Source organism: Myotis davidii, unplaced genomic scaffold (genome assembly GCF_000327345.1).
Source record: "Myotis davidii unplaced genomic scaffold, ASM32734v1 scaffold854, whole genome shotgun sequence".
Taxonomy (NCBI): domain Eukaryota; kingdom Metazoa; phylum Chordata; class Mammalia; order Chiroptera; family Vespertilionidae; genus Myotis; species Myotis davidii.
In genome coordinates, this window is record NW_006285939.1 from 1,984,429 (window position 1) to 2,005,680 (window position 21,252).

Below are 21,252 nucleotides of genomic sequence, written 5' to 3' on the forward strand. Positions count from 1 at the left end.
TATTAACGTTGATAGCACAAGTCCATTGAAAGCATTGCACCCCTCCCGTAAGTGGTTATGTCAAGTACTATTGTTCTCCAAAGTTTCAAATCCTAGGTCTTCAAAAGGGAGAGGTGAATAAAATTTTCAAAAATGTCAATAAATTTCAAATCTTAATTTTAGGAGAAAAAATTACTTCCAGTAGATAGCTCTGTCAGCAGAGGCTGCTACTGCTAGAAACGGCCTACTCATGTCTGACCCCAGCTCACCAGGCTGCTACTGCTAGAAACGGCCTACTCATGTCTGTCAGGCAAATTCAGCAAAGGATTGCCTGACTTTTTTGTCTGTTTATTTGTTAATCCTCACCCAAGGATATTTTTTTCCATTGATTTTTAGATAGTGTGAAAGGAAGGATAGAGGAGGAGTGTATATATGTGTGTGGGGCGGGAGAGAGAGAGAGAGAGAGACAGCGTGCGCAAGAAACACTGATGTGAGAGAGACACATCTATTGGTTGCCTCCTGCACACGCCCCAACCAGAGCCAGGGATTGAACCTGCAACCCAGGTACATGCCCTTGACCAGGAATGGCACTCGGGACCCTATGGTGCACGGGCCGACACTAACCACTGAGAACACCGGCCAGGGTGGATTACCTGATTTTTTGAAAAGCTTTTCTAAAACATAGTCATCATTGTTCTGCTGCTTGCTCTCCTGCTCGTTTTCACTGTCCTGCTTCCGGTACTTTCTTTTCTTCACAAGGTGTGGAATTCGAGTTCCTTCAAACTTGGCGTCTCTATGGCACTTGGAGCTCTTGGGCTTTTGCTTTGGCCTCAAAAGTGTCTCCGGGGTCTCTTCTTCTGCCACACTATGTTTTGTTTTCGACTTGTGCTTACAGAAGTTATTGTCCATTTGTCCATTCTCACAAAGAGGTTCAGTTTGGACCTGGCAGCTTTCTCTTTTATCAGAAAGACCTTGCTTTTCACCGATCCTTTCCCCACCAGATGTCCTGCCCGTGTCACTGATTCCTGGAGAACATGAACACTGCCCCTCTGCACTCGGCACTGGCCAGTCCTCCAGTCTAATCACTGCGTCTGTCTCCTCAGCAAGTCTGTCACCACGAGCTCCAGTGCCAGGTGTCCGAGGGGCCTCTCGCACAGGGTCACCTTGATTAGAAGGTGCTGCATTTACTGCAGCTCCTACAGCTGCGGATTTCTCTGCTGATGCTGTGCCATCGCTGGCGGATGCATCAGAATCAGGGAACATTTTGCCTATTGGAATGTTATGGTCTGTTCCAAAGGCCAGCTGAAGTTTTCTTTTTAAATGGCGTTTGGGTGTCTGAACTTCTGAGCCAGTTCCTGTAAAAGGAAAAACACACTAATGTTACATTTTGTAATTCTTGTATCATTTACTCTGTCAAGTTAAACGAGCTTCTGTAATACCTGCAAAAATAGCACTTGTTTCCGTGCCCTGGGATGCATCAGGACTAGTCAGAGTGAACAGCTCATACAGGTCATTGGACTTGAAGAACCGCCGTTGCTTCGGATCCTTTAACACTCTATTTGTCAGAAACTGCTTGAAGATTTGTCTAAAGATAGAAAGTAACTGGTATGAAACAACAGTTAGCTCTACCTCAAAATCCTAATTATAAAACAATACAAGAGAGACATGATAACTGCAGCTGTACAGGTGTCTAAATAATTCCTAAAACTTCTAGCCTTGGAAATTACAATTCAAGAAGTACACAAAAGCCGAAACCGGTTTGGCTCAGTGGATAGAGCGTCGGCCTGCGGACTGAAGGGTCCCAGGTTCGATTCCGGTCAAGGGCATGTACCTGGGTTGCGGGCACATCCCCAGTAGGAGATGTGCAGGAGGCAGCTGACCAATGTTTCTCTCATCATCGATGTTTCTAACTCTCTATCTCTCTCCCTTCCTCTCTGTAAAAAATCAATAAAATATATTTTAAAAAAAAAGAAGTACACAAAACATCAGGTGGTCTCCCATGTTTTACAGAATTTAAGTTAGAAATAATGCCTTGTTATTAGTTATACCCCATGGGTTTCTGCAATTTCCAAGATTCATCACATTTCAAGAAACACCTTTTTCCACACAATTAAGTGGCACACAGGCTGTCTAAACTGCAAAGAGCCAGCCCCTGACTCCTGGACCAGGCCCCTTCCGATGACGGGCTCCGCAAACCCCAACCTGGGCTTTGCAAAGTTTCCACCTGGAGCTATCTCACCAGCTTCCACCTCCTGAGCCACACCCCACACTAAAGCACCATGCCATCGTCACTCTTGCCCAGATCCCCCCATAAAGGAGCCCTGCCCCGCCCAGTGGCTCATTCTTCAGGCTAAGACATGTGTTTCTAAGTGGAGAGCTCTCCCTCAGGACTTGACTTGTCTCCAGCCCTCACACCAGGCCCCTGAAGAACACGCACGGCCCCACAATGGCCCAGCACATGGTGGAGAGCAGGGGCCTCCCTTTAGAGCTGGGATGTGGTTCAATAAAGTCTCCAGCACGGGCGGAACTGGCCATCTCTCCATTCCACTGCTAAAGTGCTCCTTGCTCAAATCCCTCCTCTTCACAGAGAGAAAGATGGAGGAAGACACAGGTATCCTGGTCAACCTTCCTCTATGGGGCGCCTGAGCCACAGTGAACAGAACACCCATGCCAGTCACACCTACATGCCATGTGTAAATACCAATACTGTTAGCATTTTAATTCTGTCACGTCTTACAATTTTTCTGAAAAAAAGATGGCACACTATAGTAGGTAGGAAAATTCCTCTTAAATAACAGGATGAAGTTTAAACAGAAGCAGTCCTTGAAGTTTAATAAAGTAGGACAATGACCACGTTCAAAGACATCTTTACAAAACCTCACAATAAGCCATTTCAAAAAACTAAAATAAGGCTTATTTTAGAAAAATAAAATATAAAGACAAAACAAAAATTTCAAAAACCACATTTTCCCTCAGGTTATAGCAACCATTGCTTTACAAAAGACGCCTGCCTGCCCCGGCGGTGGGTCTGTCCCACACACACACAGCGGGAGGGCCGGCCCCACGCACTGACCGGTGGTAGATCTTCTCCTCAATGGTGCCCGCAGTGAGGAGCCGGTACACCGTCACCTGCTTCCTCTGGCCGATCCTCCACGCGCGCTCCCGGGCCTGCGGAGAGAGCACGTGTCAGCAGGTCCCTCCCCACGACAAGCACTGACAGAGACAGGTGGCTGGGTGCTGCCCTCCACTCCCAGTCAGAGTGCTGGCTAATGAGGCTGACACACCTCAGGCCTGTTAGGAAGATAAACAGGCAAGTGACAGAGAGACTGCTATTTCTACCTGAAAAACAACGAGTCTGTAGCATTCCCTTTATCAGACCTGGTGATGAGGCTGCGAAAAACAGAAGCGCGTCCTCCTCAGGCCGAAGCCCAGCAGCAACACGGAGCCCTGAGGACACCCAGGTGCGGCTCAGAACCGACTGCTGACCCGCACAAAAACCCGAGGTAACCTCACTCCAAAACTTAACTACTGACAGCCTACTGCTGAGCTGACTCGTAATATAAACAGTCAGTAAACACATACTGTGTATGTCATATGTACTATATACTGTAGCCTCACATTAAAGTAAGCTAGAGAAAAGAAAATCAGAAAGAAGATAAAGGACATTTACTATACTTATTTTTAAAAAGCCTCAGATAAATGGACTCAGGCAGTTCAAACCCGTATTGTTCAAGGACCAACTATGTCAGCAACACACTCCTTTTAAAAAATAAACTGACCTGCGTGTCGGTGCTTGGGTTCCAGTCGGGGTCGTAGATGATGACTCTGTTGGCCCCTGTCAGGTTGACTCCTAGGCCACCCACTCGAGTGGTCAGAAGGAACACAAATATGGACGTGTCCTAGAGTAAGACACACAACACTGAGTTGCACGTTTAGGACCAGAGAGAATCGTCACCTCTACCGCCCGTATTCCACCCACGGAACATGGCCCTGATATAAGGAATGGGCTGTGGACTAGAGACCCTGCTCAGTCAAAGATGCCATCTCACCACTCCTGCTCTTAATAGCAATATTAGTTGATATGTAAAAGTTGGGTTTTCAAGAAAAAATATACACACATTAATAATTTTACATGCACATAGACACACACATCAATAATACAGAAATGCACAGAGTTAAAAGCAAAAACTCCCCCTCCCCCTGCTGCCCACCCCAGACCCCGCACGCTCAGGCAGTGCGGGCACGCCTGCCTCTGCACGCAGCAGCAGTCACTGGTCAGTCACTGGTCACCTCATTGTATCTTGTGATCAGCGGCTGTCTTGAAGCTATGGTCGTGGTACCATCCATTTTGAGATAGGAATACTTCTGGGCTCTAAGAAAGACTTCAAGTATGTCCAACATCTGTTTGGGAGAGAGGATGGGGGGTAAGAGTTTAAAAATTAAACACACAACCCCGTGAGTGCTTTCACATTTGTGTGAGCAGTCACACCTTCCCAACAGTCACATTAAAAGGGTTTCTTGCTTTGAGGGACATAAATTGCTACGAGTATTTTAGGGATTTCTCTGCTGTTAATTTTTACAAGTTTTGTAAATAGCTGGGCATTTATTTGAGTTCAGGCCCAAACTGGCCCTAACCCAGAATCACATGGTAACTAAGCCTTTTTAAAAAGCCAACTTCTGAGCGCCAAATCTAGACAGAGATCTAAGCTCCCAAAGAGATTTGCAGGCTGCCACCCAGTATCAGCAGGTGGAGCTGCTGAGGGGATCATTACTCTAGATTATACCCCCTACTGTGAATTATAAGCCGTAAGGAACCAACTTGTCTCCTGCGTGAATGTTGTCTGCTCACCTGCCTTGACTGGGAAAACAGCAGTACTCGTTGGCCCTGCTTGTGCCATATCTTCAACAAGGACTCGACAACGATCATCTTCCCAGAACGTCTCCAGTGTCCAAACTGGTCTTCCTCTGGTTCATTATCGGAAATGCCTCTGGTAGTCTTGGGGCCTCCGGAAAAGAGGTCAGGGTGGTTGCAGATTTTCCTCAGGGCGATCAGGCCAGAGAAAACCTAGGCATAAGAGAACATGTGCACTCCAGACGACGACTTGGTGTACACTCCGTCACGCAGGAAGGAGGGGAGGAGGCCGTTTGATACAGACGCAGATTAAGAAGGAATTCTTCATTCGCTTCTTAGCTTCCTCCCTAATCACAGCATATGAGGAGCTAGAAGAAATCAACCTTCACTCATCTTCTTTTCCTGACAGGGCTAGTTCTCCAGAAACAAAAAAAATTCTACTGGACCAAACATGTCTGTGGGGGTCATATTCAATTCCTGATTATCTATCTCCCTCACTAGGAGAAAAGGTGGGCAGCTCACAGCATCAGAAAAAACATGATATATAAAACCGACTCATCTTTTACGTACAAATTAAAAATATCACGCCCATCTCAACTGGCAGAAATCAGTCACGTAACTTAGCAAATGCACTGAAATAGTACACTCCTGAGGACTCACTAAAAGTTCTATAATTTAATAAGAGTCAAAGGTTTCCACTAGTATCATATCAGAAATAGTATGTGCATGGGAAACACACAAATGGGAAAGACGTGCGGTGGTTCACTCTGCAGGACACAGCAGGAGAGCGCTGCCTCCGTGCCTGGCAGGAGGGCCTTTGTCAGTTTTCAGAGCACGACTCACATCGAGCTCCCCAGTATAAAAGCTCAAGCAGCACCCTAACCGGTTTGGCTCAGTGGATAGAGCGTCGGCCTGCAGACTGAAGGGTCCCAGGTTCGATTCCGGTCAAGGGCATGTACCTTGGTTGCAGGCACATCCCCAGCAGGCGCATGCAGGAGGCAGCTGATTGATGTTTCTCTCTCATCGATGTTTCTAGCTCTCTCTCTCCCTTCCTCTCTGTAAAAAGTCAATAATATATATATATTTTTTTTAAAAAAAAAGCTCAAGCAGGAAAAGATAAAGTCATAAACTGAGCCAGTAGTCAAAGACTATGATAGTTCTGACCAGTAAATAACAGTCAAACAAATACACTATAAAGAATCTGCATAAATCAGGAACATTGTCAAAATACCCCAGAGTCACCTAACTCATCTTTTTCCCCCAGCCCTTGCCTCCAACGCAGCAGTCACAGCCACGTGTGGCCACAGCACAGGAAGTGTGGCTGGTCCGAACTGAGAGGAGCCATAGTGTAAATACACTGACCCTTTCAACTGAAGGCAAACTTTTTTCAATAAATCAGTCAGCCCTCCGTATCCACAGGCTTAGCATCCTTGGATTCAACCAACCACTGACGGAAACGGTGTTTCTGGTCCAAGGCTGGAAATCATGCATGCAGAGGGCCGACTGTATGCATTGTTCTATGCCATTTTATATAAGGTACACAAGCATCTTTGGATTTTGGTATCTACAGGAGTCCTTGAACCAATCTCCTCGGATACCAAGGGACGACTACAGTTGAGTTTTTGAGGAGTCAAAAGTTAAAAGCAGATTTCTGTGTGGGATGGGGTACCGGCACCCCAACCCGAGTTAAAGGTCAACTATCCAATTTTGAAGACTTAACTACAAAAAGAAAAAAGTAAAATATCTCAATAACTATTGATTACATATTAAAGCATTTTGGATATATCAGGTTCAATGAATGTATCATTAAAACTGATTTTGCCATCTTCCTTCACCTTTTTTTAAGTGACTACTGGAACACTTTGATCACACATGTGGCTCGTATCCTGTATCTACTGAATAGTGAGAATCTAGACCATCTAAAGCAGGGGTCCTCAAACTTTTTAAACAGGGAGCCAGTTCACTGTCCCTCAGACTGTTGGAGGGCCAGACTATAGTTTAAAAAAAAACTATGAACAAAGTCCTATGCACATTGCACATATCTTATTTTGAAGTAAAAAAACAAAACGGGAACAAATACAATATTTGTATTTGCATGTGGCCTGCAGGCCGTAGTTTGAGGACCCCTGATCTAAAGCTTCAAGACTTGGAGGTACCTGAAGATAAGGGGAGATTTAGGAGAGATAATAAATGTGAATAATTTAACAAACCTCCAAGAGGAGACAAAATAAGAAATTATGAGCCCTGGCCAGTGTTCTCAGTGGTTAGAGCACCAGTCCCTGCACTGAAGGGTGGCGGGTTCAATTCCGGGTCAAGGCATGGGTACCTGGATTGCAGGTTCCATCACCGGCCCCAGTTAGGGTGTGTGCAGGAGGCAACCAATCGATGTGTCTCTCTCACATTGATGTTTTTCTCTCTCTCTCCCACCCCCCTTCCCTCCCTTATATTCTCTCTAAAAATATCATTGGAAAAAACTTCCTTGGGTGAGGATTAACAAAAATACAATAAAAAAACAACTGAAGTGACTTAACCTGGAGGAAAAGCATGCAGATGCCACGGACATAGGTAGCCCTGTCCCTGCACTCATCTCTGTCTACCCACGGATAAGCAGGACAGTGTGCACCTGGAGCATATCGTGCTAATCCAGTGAGAACAGGTCAAGGTTTACGAAAGTCTTACATGTCAAATAAATAAAGCACAACTCACAATGTAAGATTCTGAAACACAAACACGTTGAATAGTTTACATGAAGCTTGAGACTTAAATGTTGATCATAAACCAACTACATACACTTACTGAACAGACATTTCCTCACACACTGCTGAGTATTACCAATAACTAAAATGTTATCACGGAAAAATGGATAATGATAATTCTTCCTCCAGGCGCCTGGTAACCCCAGCAGGCCAAGACTGCCCGCCCCCCCACCTCATCCTGTATGGATCTGCAGCCCCCAAAGGACTCACCATCAGATCTGTCATCTAGAGCTGCTCTCCCACTAGACCCCCCGCTGCTGGGTTCAAGTCTAACAGTACTCCGCACAGACCAAAGGGAGCGTGCCGGAGTATAGCGTGGTCTCTTACTTCTGGTAAAGGTTCTAAATGAAGGCTTGCACCAAAATGTTTTGAAGAGCGTAATAGTGGTGCCCTGGCAGTCAGCTCGGTGGTTAGCGTGTCGGCCTGTGCACTAAAGGGCCACGGGTTCAATTCCCGGTAAAGGGCATGTCCCTGGATTGCAGGTTCACTCCCCATGCCCAGGTCAGTATGTGTGCAGGGGTCTCTCACATCGATGTTTCTCTCTCTCTCTCTCTCCCTTCCTCCCTCCCTCCCTCTCTCTCTCACTCCCCTTTCCTTTTCTCTCTGGAAAAAATATCCTCAGGTGAGGATTAAACAAACAAAAATAAAAAAAGAGAGAGAGTGAGCGACAGTGAACCCTGACTGGTGCTGGTATCCGTTCTTTCCCGCTTCCCTTCCTTTCTCCAGCTTCTCTCACTTAACTGACCTGCATCTCTCCATTGAGAATTCTGTAAACTTCTTTGGAATCAATGAAATTTTGGTAGACTTTATGTTGCTCATCTGTAAGACGGCAAAATAAGACCTATGGGGGAGAAAATAAAACAAAAAAACTATAATTTCAAAAAACATTTTAACAGAATAAAATAATTACAGTATCAATGAAATTTCCTAATCCAACAGTACAATGTATGCAATTTTAACAATGTATCTCTTGTTTAAAAAACAAAATGAAGCCACATCTCAGAACTGAACAATGAGTCCAGTTCCCTCCTCTCCTCAACCCCTATTTCTGTCCTCTGTCCACCTCCTGGTGCCCACCCACTGTCCTGAGAGTCCCTGAAGACTGGCCTCCTGCTCACAGGAGAGCTCAGGACCAGGTGCTCAGGGCTTGCTCCATCCTAGCCACCACATGCTGGGAAGCTCACCTCCCACGATGCCCCCTTGCCTCAGGTCAGGCCCACACCTCTGCTCCCACGGACTCTGCAGGCTGACTCATCCCCTTCCTCCACTTTCTTTCCTCTCCAATGTTTGCAAACACCACTTGAGTAATTCTTCTAAAACAGAACCCGAGTGTTTATAATTCTTAATTTCTTAAATTCACATTTCAGCCCTTTAAAAATGGCAACAGAAAAGCCTCCCCTCTCAATCGCAAGTTAATTGAACAAGTTATTCACCAGGTACCTAGCGTCTGCAAATCACTGTTCTGGGTGCCATGCGGAACCCGAAGATGGGAAAGACAAAATCCCGATCTCGGAGTCCAGTCTAGGAGAGGCTCCAGCGGAGCCTAGTGAGGTCCCCAAGTGGAACCTCTGTGTGTGCGCTTGCAGAGGGGTGGGAACACCTTCAGGCAGAGGGGTCTCAGGTGCAAAATGGGAGGAAAAGTGGGGCGTTTTTAAAAAATCGGAAGCAATTTGCGTTGGCTACTGTATGGAATACAAGAAGAAGCATTCTAGGATTCCATAGTAAAAATAAAGTGTTGCAAATAAGCTAAATCGGTATTTCTGGTGGGGAGAGGGATATCGAAGCTATCCAGCAACACTGCAATATTGAGAGGACTGGGGAGTGCCGACGAGCAGGCCATCGGACAACCCCACTGACTTATGAGGATGTGAAGCAGAGGAAAGAATGAATCACCACAGCAAGTGGCTGATGGGGACTCAGAGGCAGTCAGAGGGCTGTGGCCTGAGCGGCCGGCAGGGGCGGGTGACCTGTGGGGAGAGCTAAGACCACGACTAAAGCTGGAGATGAGTTCTGCTGGGAAGGGAAGAGGCAGCCATGAAAGTAGCCTTGATGACCAATCTCCCAGATCCGTTAGAGTTTCAACACTCAACATCTACAAGGGATTTATTTTTAGATGCTGAACAGAAGGGTGGTCATCTATTCAGAGAATAGGACACTAGGATGAAATTTAAAAGGATGATCCCTCAAAAGCCTAAATCAGATGATGTCACTCCCCTCTCAGTATCTTCCTGTGAGTTTCCTCTCAAGTCTTCCCCATGCCCAGTGGCCCTGGTGATCTGGCCAGCAATCTGACTTCTTCCACTGAGACCTCTCCTTGCTCCTGCCCCCCAGCCACATTGGCCTCCTTGAACGAACCCCCACTTTCCATCTGCCTAGAATGCTCTTCCTCCCAAATCCCCTATAAGTCCCTCCTTCACCTTCTTTAGGCCTCTGTTCAAATGACACTTTATTAGAGGTCTTCTCCACTTCCCTTATAAAAGTCTGCTTCCCCAAATCCTTGCCCTCATCACTCCTACCTCCATACCCTGCCTCATCTTTATCTCCACACTTACTAGCACCTGCCACCTGATGTATGTCTTTGTGGCTGTCTCTCCTCAAGAATGAATGTGAGTTCCGTGAGAACAAGTGTTTGCTTCATTCACTGCTAACTCCCAGGTATGTGACTGGCACCGAACACAATTTATAGCACGAATGAATTGAGGACTTGGGAAATAGAGAAGTTTAGAAAAAGTAGCTGCAGGAATCCATGGCTTAATAAGAGATCTAAAACTGTGGACCACAGGAGGAGTCCTGCTGAGGGCAGATGCCACTGCAGACTCACCTGCCACACACCTGTACATACAGCCTGACCACAGCCCCTGCGACCACGCCTATTACCCTCACCAATTCCGCACCTGAAATGGAGAGTGACGGACAGGTACACTGCGCTTTAGGAATATTTTGGCAACTCCTGGATTTACAGACCTGCTCATTTTTATCCGGTAAAGAAAGACTCATCTTGACATCTGACTTCATTCTCCGCAGAAGGTATGGATTTATGGTATCTCGTAAGACACACGCACACTTATAAGCAGTTTTAACCTTTAGTAAGACAAAAGAAGACACAATTACTGTGTTTAAGGAATGTATTTGTTTCTAACTCTCGATTCCAATGCTTGAAAAAAGAATTTTCAAAAGAATGACCAATGATTATACAATATGTTCCAGGAGGTAAGAGTTTTCATAATATCAGTAAAAAACACATCTTATTAACCAAAATGTGCAAGCAAAAGAACAGCTTGTAATTTTGTACCCTATTTCTTTTCTATACTTTGCTTTAATTATTACTGTATAGTCAAACCCTAAAATGGAGATTTATTTGGTTCCCAACAATCCTCTAGGGAAAAAACTGCTTGCAAACAAATCTCTACTTACAATCTCATATTCTCCAAAAGCTACAAGAGAACGGCTACTCTGCAAGCTGAAGATCAAAAGGCAACCAGGGGGGAAGCTGCAGCAGTGGAGGCAGCCAGATAATCAGCAGAGATTACTGCCCTTTGGAGACTTCAGAGAGTGAGTTCAAGACAAGCCCTATGATCCCAGAAATGAAAGGTCAGTCAGGCCTACCACGGAGCATATGGCTCTGTAATGGAGCAGCCACATGAGATGGTATTAACTATGTAGAAAAACAAAGACCCACAGCACAGAAACCACTCTGCATTTCATTTAAAGGCAAAGAATTCAATAAATTATTGATATTAAAAAAAGTCTACATAGGCTTAACAACCTAGTGAATTACTATTTAATGGAAAAAAAATTCTAACTAAGTTGAAATTTAAGAAAGTTAGCTGCAAAATGAATAAGAGGTTGATCATAATACAGAAAAATTCATGTTACAAACTTAACATGGTAAAAAAAGAAAAAATTTAAAAGACCCTAAGAACACCTCAAGTATGTATATATGTATGTGCATGTATGTGTGTTTATCTTCTGTGATATTTTTGCCAAAAATGCAAAACCTGAATCCAATCACAAAGAATGAAAGACAAACACAAAGTGAGGCACATTCTATAAAATAACAGGCCTGTGGTCTTCAAAAATGTCAAGGTCATCAAAAGGCATAAGGTAAAGAAACTATACAAAATTAAAGGAGATTAAAAAGACACAGATACTACCAGAACTGGCAAAATGTAAATGACATACACGTTAGACAACAAAATTGTATCAATATCATATTTCCTCCTCTAATATTTATGCTGTGGTTCTGTTAAGAAAATGTCCTTGTTCTTAAAAAATACACACTGAAGGGTTTAGAGGAAAGAGCATCATCTGCAACTTGTTCTCCGATGATTCAGAAACAAACATAATCTGTGCAGACAGAGGTGGGGGGGGAGGGAAGGGAAGAAAGAGCAAATATGGCAAAACGTTAGCTAAATACGAACAACTAGTGAATCTAGGTAAAGAGCATGTAATTCTTTCTAATTTCTGTTAAACTTGAAATTATTTCTAGCCCAGCCAGTGTTGCTCAATGGTGAGCACCTACCCATGAACCAGGAGGTAACGGTTCAATTCTAGGTCATGGCACATGCCTGAATTGCAGGCTCAATCCCCAGTAAGGGGGTGTGCAGGAGGCAGCTAATCAATGATTTCCTCTCATCATTGATGGTTCTAGCTCTCTCCCCATCTCCCTTCCTCTCTCTCTGAAATCAATAAAGGCGTATTTTTTAGAAGAAATTATTTCTAAATAAAAAACCACTATAAATGAAGAATAATAAGGATTCAGTGGAAGAGAGCCCTTACAAAAGTTAATTAAAAATCATTCAATTTCAAGATGTAAAAGGTATTAAAATTGTTGTTGACAATCCTCTGATTGTAAAGATCTAAAATTCTATTTCTAATCAAGTATTTCAAAAACATGTGAACGTCGTTCGGTGAAAGGCTTTCTGTCGAGGCTCAGGCCGCCCCTGAGGGTTGTGCAGAAGCTCTGCCTCTCACTCAGGATGGAGCCTGCCCTCAGGTCGGCTTCCCGTCCTGCTATCCTTGCCTGTGACAACCCCATTCTCCCAGTCACCCAGGCCTAAAATCTCAGGGCTCAGAAGCAAGCTCACCACCACCTATCCCATTCCCTTTATCTGAGCAGCCTCCATATCTCATTTATTCTGCATAAAAAATTGCCATCAGGGGCCCTGCTCACCACTTTCTTTCTCAGCATTTCCACCCAGGTCGAGGTCCAGGTCCAGGTCCAGGCCCAAGTCCTCACTACCCTCACGCCCAGGGGTCCTGCAGGGCCCTCAATGCAGCCTGAGAACCCACCTGCAGCCTGAGAACCCACCTGCAGCCTCAATACCCCCCTGCAGCCTGAGTACCCATCTGCAGCCTAAGTCCCCACCTGCAGCCTGAGTACCCCCCTGCAGCCTGAGAACCCGCCTGCAGCCTGAATACCCCCCTGCAGCCTGAGTACCCATCTGCAGCCTAAGTCCCCACCTGCAGCCTGAGTACCCCCCTGCAGCCTGAGAACCCGCCTGCAGCCTGAATACCCCCCTGCAGCCTGAGTACCCATCTGCAGCCTAAGTCCCCACCTGCAGCCTGAGTACCCCCCTGCAGCCTGAGAACCCGCCTGCAGCCTGAATACCCCCCTGCAGCCTGAGTACCCATCTGCAGCCTAAGTCCCCACCTGCAGCCTGAGTACCCCCCTGCAGCCTGAGAACCCGCCTGCAGCCTGAATACCCCCCTGCAGCCTGAGTACCCATCTGCAGCCTAAGTCCCCACCTGCAGCCTGAGTACCCCCCTGCAGCCTGAGAACCCGCCTGCAGCCTGAATACCCCCCTGCAGCCTGAGTACCCATCTGCAGCCTAAGTCCCCACCTGCAGCCTGAGTACCCCCCTGCAGCCTGAGAACCCGCCTGCAGCCTGAATACCCCCCTGCAGCCTGAGTACCCATCTGCAGCCTAAGTCCCCACCTGCAGCCTGAGTACCCCCCTGCAGCCTGAGAACCCGCCTGCAGCCTGAATACCCCCCTGCAGCCTGAGTACCCATCTGCAGCCTAAGTCCCCACCTGCAGCCTGAGTACCCCCCTGCAGCCTGAGAACCCGCCTGCAGCCTGAATACCCCCCTGCAGCCTGAGTACCCATCTGCAGCCTAAGTCCCCACCTGCAGCCTGAGTACCCCCCTGCAGCCTGAGAACCCGCCTGCAGCCTGAATACCCCCCTGCAGCCTGAGTACCCATCTGCAGCCTAAGTCCCCACCTGCAGCCTGAGTACCCCCCTGCAGCCTGAGAACCCGCCTGCAGCCTGAATACCCCCCTGCAGCCTGAGTACCCATCTGCAGCCTAAGTCCCCACCTGCAGCCTGAGTACCCCCCTGCAGCCTGAGAACCCGCCTGCAGCCTGAATACCCCCCTGCAGCCTGAGTACCCATCTGCAGCCTAAGTCCCCACCTGCAGCCTGAGTACCCCCCTGCAGCCTGAGAACCCGCCTGCAGCCTGAATACCCCCCTGCAGCCTGAGTACCCATCTGCAGCCTAAGTCCCCACCTGCAGCCTGAGTACCCCCCTGCAGCCTGAGAACCCGCCTGCAGCCTGAATACCCCCCTGCAGCCTGAGTACCCATCTGCAGCCTAAGTCCCCACCTGCAGCCTGAGTACCCCCCTGCAGCCTGAGAACCCGCCTGCAGCCTGAATACCCCCCTGCAGCCTGAGTACCCATCTGCAGCCTAAGTCCCCACCTGCAGCCTGAGTACCCCCCTGCAGCCTGAGAACCCGCCTGCAGCCTGAATACCCCCCTGCAGCCTGAGTACCCATCTGCAGCCTAAGTCCCCACCTGCAGCCTGAGTACCCCCCTGCAGCCTGAGAACCCGCCTGCAGCCTGAATACCCCCCTGCAGCCTGAGTACCCATCTGCAGCCTAAGTCCCCACCTGCAGCCTGAGTACCCCCCTGCAGCCTGAGAACCCGCCTGCAGCCTGAATACCCCCCTGCAGCCTGAGTACCCATCTGCAGCCTAAGTCCCCACCTGCAGCCTGAGTACCCCCCTGCAGCCTGAGAACCCGCCTGCAGCCTGAATACCCCCCTGCAGCCTGAGTACCCATCTGCAGCCTAAGTCCCCACCTGCAGCCTGAGTACCCCCCTGCAGCCTGAGAACCCACCTGCAGCCTGAATACCCACCTGCAGCCTGAGAACCCACCTGCAGCCTGAATACTCACCTGCAGCCTGGTACCTGCGAGGACAGCCCTCTCCCATCTCCGCTCAGACTGCCTTGTTGGCTCTTCCTTACCTGAGCGCCTCTGCCTCCCTTTCAAGGCTCCTTTTTCCGGAACCCACAGCTTTCCTGGTGCTTCCCCACAAGCATCTCCAGTCCAATGAAGTGTGTCTCTTCACTGCCCATGGCCACATAAGGTGGCTGTTGCCTTGTTCTTGGGCTGTTTTCCCAGAATCAGGATAAGGGATACCTTGTCTCATTAAGTCTTCCCTGAACAGTTCTCTCTGGTTTCCCCTTTCTAAGACTTTATACTACTTTATAATATGTACTACCCCAATTTGCACTAAATTATATGCTGTCCAGAACTGATTCACTCGTTTCATAATTTAACTGCTCTCAACTATTTTACATGATTTTTAAAAAATCATCTGGAAAAATATGAGCTATTAAGCAAACATAATTTTGTGATTTTTATCAGATACCAATTTATAGGCTTGGCTCTTGCCCTTATTTCTAAACAGCTTGGGTACAAAGTATAATAATGAAATCTAGAAATGCTAACAGTGTTACCTGTACTGGGGAGGCATTTGAATATCCCCCCATGGTGATGGGGACCGAGAACTGCTCCATAAACACAGGTAACGTGCCCAACTTCCCTGGGAAGACAAAGTCAAAGAGCGACCACAGCTCACGGAGGTTATTCTGCATCGGAGAGCCAGACAAGATGATGCGATGAGGGGTGCGGAACTATTTCGGGGAAGAAAATATTTTCTTATTAAATACAGCTTTTAACAGATGATCACCGACCCTACCCCAAAACACTCCCACTCTATTTTGTTCTTTAACACATTTACATATCATTTTGGTCTTTCCAAAACACAGAAGACATTTTATTTAATTCTTCAATTACATAAGGGGAGAATTATTTCTTATTGTTCTACCTGAATACTATGGATTTGAGTTAGATTTGATTACATTTTAACAAATGATGGCTAAAAGGATATTAATATGAACAATTAGAATTCTTTAAAAAACATGACTAAGAGCAAGAAGAACTGTCTGTATTAAAGCTAAATGTGTATTTCAAATCCCATATGCAAAAGCACAAGGAAAGATTTAGTAAATGTGTTACTAAAATCAAGGAGTTTATTCTCAATTAAATATTATTACCCACCTGGCAATCCCCCTTGTTCCAAGAGGTCATACCTGTTTGCAAGCAAGGGTGATGGCAGCATTTGGATTTCGAATTTTGTGTCCCTCATCCAAGATCACGTAGTGCCAGTCATGCCTACTAATATCATCTTGCCTCAGTCGGATGTAGGAGTAAGAAGTGATCAAAATTCCATGACAATGAGCAATATCTCGAATTAGTTTCTCCTAAATTGATAATAAAATGAAAAAGCAAGTTTTAAATAAAAGTTAAATTATATAAGCATGACTCTTAAAATGACAATCTTCCAATCACTGTGCAATCTAAAGAACTTTATAAATATGTATACAAACACAATACAGACAACTGTAGTTCTACATTAGCAGCAATGGAAGGTTACTGCATGTTTCATTCATCTGTAAGTAGCAAGCACTAACATAGCCATTACTGGGGGAAGGGGTTCAAAAGAAGACTACAAAAAATTATAACATACACTTACTCAATTTTTATTTTTCCAAAACCTCCTTTGTGTCAATCCTTGTTAAACTTAAAACAACAAGGTATATGGAAAATGATTTATTTTAATACAAAAGCTAGAAAATGAGAGAAAAGCCAACGGGACAAGATAAACAAATCCAGGAGTTCTAACAATTTATGGCATGAATTCCAGGAGAATAGAGTCGAAAGGATATAAAAGTAATCATTTTTTTTTAAAGTAGGAAAAAATCTGAGGAGAGACTTGGGTCTAGAAAGCAAAGCACCCAAGAGTGTCAGGTGGAAGGATACACTGAAAAAAGATATAGACCTATGCAAATACCTACTAGATGTCCAAATTCCAAAAATAAAGAAAAGTAAGAGAAACTACTGTAGTTTTTAGTTAGAACAAAAAAAGAGAAAAGATTTCCTTCAGAGGAAAGACTAACTGTGGTATCTTTTATGCAACATTAAAATTTTCAGAAAACAGCCCGGCCAGCGTGGCTCAGTGGTTGAGATCGACCTAGGAACCAGGAGGTCACGTTCCATTCCTGGTCAAGGGCACAGGCCCGGGTTGCAGGCTCGGTCCCCAGTAGGAGGGGGGCGGGAGATCCCTTCAATTCGATAAGCATCTCCAAGTACCAATGACGGCCCAGGAGCAGGGACCAGGAAGACCAATGAAGACCGCGGCTTTGAGTCTGTGCCAGCAGAGCCGGGGAGGCCATGGACCTGATCAGAAAACAACTGGAAAATCTTTCCATATTTCAAGGGGAAAGCAGTGACCTGGGAATTCTGCACTAATCCAAAGTAGCAGTCATGCTTGAGAGGAAAAGAAATTCCACCTCAGACAGGCAGGGGCAGAGCATAAAGCAGCAGGAGGTGGGCCTGGTACAGTGGGCCAGCGCAGGGCTGCAGTCACCCAGAGAACACGGTGAGCCCGCAGACCTGGGGCCGGAAAGCTCATCACAGACAGCATGCTCCAGGCAACCCTGAGAGAGGACAGAGGCCCCAGTACTAACCCCCACTTCACAGATGAGGAAACTGTAGCTTAGAGACCGTAAATAACACATCAGGTCACACAGCTGAGAAGTGGTAGGGTCAGGGTTTGAATACAGAAAGGCAGCCAACTCTAAAGCTAATTAACTGAATGTTACGCAACATTGCCTCTTACTTTACCATAAAAGAAAAAGAATTTTAAGAGAAAATTACATGTAATATACACTCTAGTTCTTAAAATAAATTATTAAAACAATAATTAAGAAGGATTTAAAACATAAAAAGGGATATATTAAGTGTTATTATAATTCCAATTTAGTTTACCAAAACCTTGAGTGACAATAAGGGAAAATAAAAGTGTACTAAAAATCTTACCCTGTCCAACGGTAGAATGGGGCTTAGGTGATTGATATAGTTTAATTTCTTAACCGCAAGAGAAAAATACATTTGTAAACCATTTATGCCCACTTACTGATTCATATTTGCTACTCTGGCATGAATATGAAAAAAAGAAATAAGATTATAGAACTAGCAAATCACTGTAGGGGAAACAAGCAAAACATGCCAGGGGTCTCCATACGACAGTGGGTAATTAGCAGCTAGACCTGCCAGTGGGTAAATACAGCAAAAACATTATGGGACTTATCGAAGATATACCAAGGAAATGCAAACAAAAACAGGGCAGGATAAGAAAGATAAATATCAAACAAAAAGAAATGAACAGGAAAAAGAGGGATATTTTCTATTTTAAAGGAAACAACATAAAGAAAGAAGAGCCATGAACCTTGACCTACTAAAAAAGCACCACGAGACAGGAAAGCAAAGCCCTGAGTGCTACAGTGACAAAGTGGCCTAGCCACAGCCTTCAGGGGACCTGACCACTGCCTCTTAGAGTGTGACAGATCTGAAGAGAAAAAACATTAAAGAAAACAAAAATTTTACAATTAAGATACAAGGGATCTGAGCGCACCATGGCTCTCAGCAGTGCTCAGACCACACGAGGAACACCCCTCTTCACACCTCAGAAAGGCTGGGATCAAACCCAGCAGTCACGCAATCTGCTGAATCAGGAAAATGGGAGGATGGATAAAACAAAAACAAAAATTAGTGACTCTTAAAGAAAAAACCTGACAGAAATGATAAAGCAAAAAACTAAACAATTCTTTGAAAAGACAAAACAAAAGAGATGAACCTCTAAAAAGTTAACCCAAGAACACACAGACGCAGATGCACAGCATAAGAACTGGCAAAGCAGCGTCACCACAGATGCAGAGAAGACAAAATGCTAGCCAACGCTGCGTGCAGTCTAATGTCAAAAGATCATCTGTCAGGAGATGACTGTTGATAAAATCAATCACCAAACTGGACTCAAGAAAAATGAGACAAACCAATCAGTCTACCACACTGAAAGGTTTCATGAGTGAAGTAAGAATCCATCCTGTGGCCGAAACCGGTTTGGCTCAGTGGATGGAGCGTCGGCCTGCGGACTGGAGGGTCCCGGGTTCGATTCCGGTCAAGGGCATGTACCTGGGTTGCAGGCACATCCCCAGTGGGAGATGTGCAGGAGGCAGCTGATCGATGTTTCTCTCTCATCGATGTTTCTAACTCTCTGTCTCTCTCCCTTCCTCTCTGTAAAAATTCAATAAAATATATATAAAAAAAAAAAATTTAAAAAAAAAAAAAAAAGAATCCATCCTGTGAAACTGTCCCAAAACACAAAAAAGATCGAATAAATTCCAAGTCATTAATATAAAGTTAGCAAAACTCTGTTTTCAAAACTGACAGACATACACATTAGAGAGCCATTACTTTATAAATAAAATTTAGCAATTTATTAACCTAATCATGCTTTACAGGAACATAAGAATAGATAAATATCAGGAAACCTAATACAATAATCCATGTAATCACAATCACATAAATTTTTAAATATTCAACATCTTCAAAAATGATATTATCTTAATAAACTATGCTTATAATATTTTTAATTAGAGTACAAGGGCCAAGAAATTTATTTATAAAAATAAAGAGGAGTTTAATAAAAAAAACTTCCAGCAAACAAAAGCCCTGGGTCAGACAGCTTCACAGGGGAGTTCCACCAAGCATGCAAAGAAGAACTAAAACCTCCTCAGACTATTCCAAAAAACTCAAGAGAAAGGAACACTTCCAAGCTCTTTCTATGAAACCAGCATCACCCTAATCCCAAAACCAGATAAAGACACGACAAGGAAAGAGAATGACAGGCCAATATCTCTGATGAACATAGATGCTAAAATCTTCAACAAAATTCTAGCAAATTGATCCAGCATTACATTAGAAAGATCATACACCATGACCAAGTGGGATTTATTCCAGGGATGCAGGCTGGTACAATATCCGCAAATCCATAAAAGTGATATATCATATAAACAAACTGAGAGATAAAAATCACATAACTATATCAATTGATGGAGAAAAAGCATTTGACAAAATCCAACACCCTTTCCTGATAAAAACTCTCAAAGTAGGAATAGAGGGATCATACCTCAATATAATAAAACTAGAGGCTCAGTGCATGGATTTGTGCACCAGTGGGGTCCCTCAGCCTGGCCTGTGCCCTCTCCCAATCCAGGATCCCTCAGGGGATGTCGGACTGCCATTTTCAGCCCAATTCCTGCAGCCAGGCCAAGGGACCCCACCAGTGCACAAATTCATGCATCAGGCCTCTAGTATGCATATAAGATCTTTGGTTAATCTCTTCCTACCCTCCCCCCTACTCCCTTCCCTCTGAGATTCATCAGTCTGTTTCCATGCCTGTGTGTTGAGCATCTGCCCCCTGGTGGTCAGTGCGTGTCATAGCTACCGGTCGAACAGTCTCTTAGGCTTTTATATATATAGATCTTTATATGACAACCCTACCGCCAACATCATACTTAATGGGCAAAAGCTAAAACCATTTCCCCTAAGAACAGGAACAAGACAGGGATGCTCACTCTCACCACTCCTCTCTGACATAGTACTGGAAATGCTAGCCATAGTGACCAGACAAGAAGAAGAAATAAAAGCAGCCAAATTGGAAAAGAAGAACTAAAACTGTTCATTATTCACAGATGACATGATATTGTACAAAGAAAACCATAAAGACTCCATAAGAAAACTACTAGATTTAATAAATGAATTTGGCAATGTAGCTGGATACAAAATTAACACCCAGATATCTATGGCTTTTTTATACACCAATAATGAACTCACAGAAAGAGAAACAAACAAACAAAAAATCCCTTTTATCACTGCACCAAAAAAATTAAGATACCTCGGGATAAAAGCTTAACTAAGGAACTAAAAGACCTGTACTCGGAAAACTATAGGACATTGAAAAAGAGATAGAGAAAGTCAAACAAATGGAAGACTATCCCATGTTCATGGATTGGTAGAATCAACATCATTAAAATGTCCATACTACCCAAAGCAATCTATAGATTCAATGCACTCTCCATTAAGATACCAATTTTAATGCACTCCCCATTAAAATTCACAGACCTAGAACAAACTCTCCAAAAATTCACATGGAATAAAAAAAGACCCTGAATAGCTATAGCAATCTTGAGAAAGAAGAACAAAGTTGGAGGGATCAAAATACCAGATATCACGCTATATTACAAAGCCACTGTTCTCAAAACTGCCTGGTACTGGCACAAGAACAGATATATAGACAAGTGAAACAGAACAGAGAACCCAGAAATTGACCCAAGCCATTATGCTCAATTAATATTTGACAAAGGAGGCAAGAGCATACAATAGAGTCAAGACAGTCTCTTCAATAAATGGTGTTGGGAAAACTGGACAGATACATGAAAAAGATGAAACTAGACCACCAACTCACACCATACACAACAA

The 21,252-nt window shown here is 44.8% G+C and overlaps 1 protein-coding gene across 1 annotated transcript in view; it reads right to left on the bottom strand.

Moving 5' to 3' along the window:
- Positions 1 to 21,252, bottom strand: part of ERCC6 (excision repair cross-complementation group 6) — a 76,826-nt gene that overhangs the window by 4,168 nt on the left and 51,406 nt on the right. Inside the window, exons 8-17 of the mRNA XM_006757131.2 lie at positions 15,963 to 16,133; positions 15,327 to 15,503; positions 10,552 to 10,668; positions 8,333 to 8,428; positions 4,829 to 5,044; positions 4,270 to 4,380; positions 3,759 to 3,878; positions 3,053 to 3,147; positions 1,419 to 1,564; positions 633 to 1,334 (exon numbers count right to left, since the gene is read on the bottom strand). Coding sequence (XP_006757194.1) covers positions 633 to 1,334; positions 1,419 to 1,564; positions 3,053 to 3,147; positions 3,759 to 3,878; positions 4,270 to 4,380; positions 4,829 to 5,044; positions 8,333 to 8,428; positions 10,552 to 10,668; positions 15,327 to 15,503; positions 15,963 to 16,133 — 1,951 coding nt within the window. The remainder of the gene's footprint in view (positions 1 to 632; positions 1,335 to 1,418; positions 1,565 to 3,052; positions 3,148 to 3,758; positions 3,879 to 4,269; positions 4,381 to 4,828; positions 5,045 to 8,332; positions 8,429 to 10,551; positions 10,669 to 15,326; positions 15,504 to 15,962; positions 16,134 to 21,252) is intronic.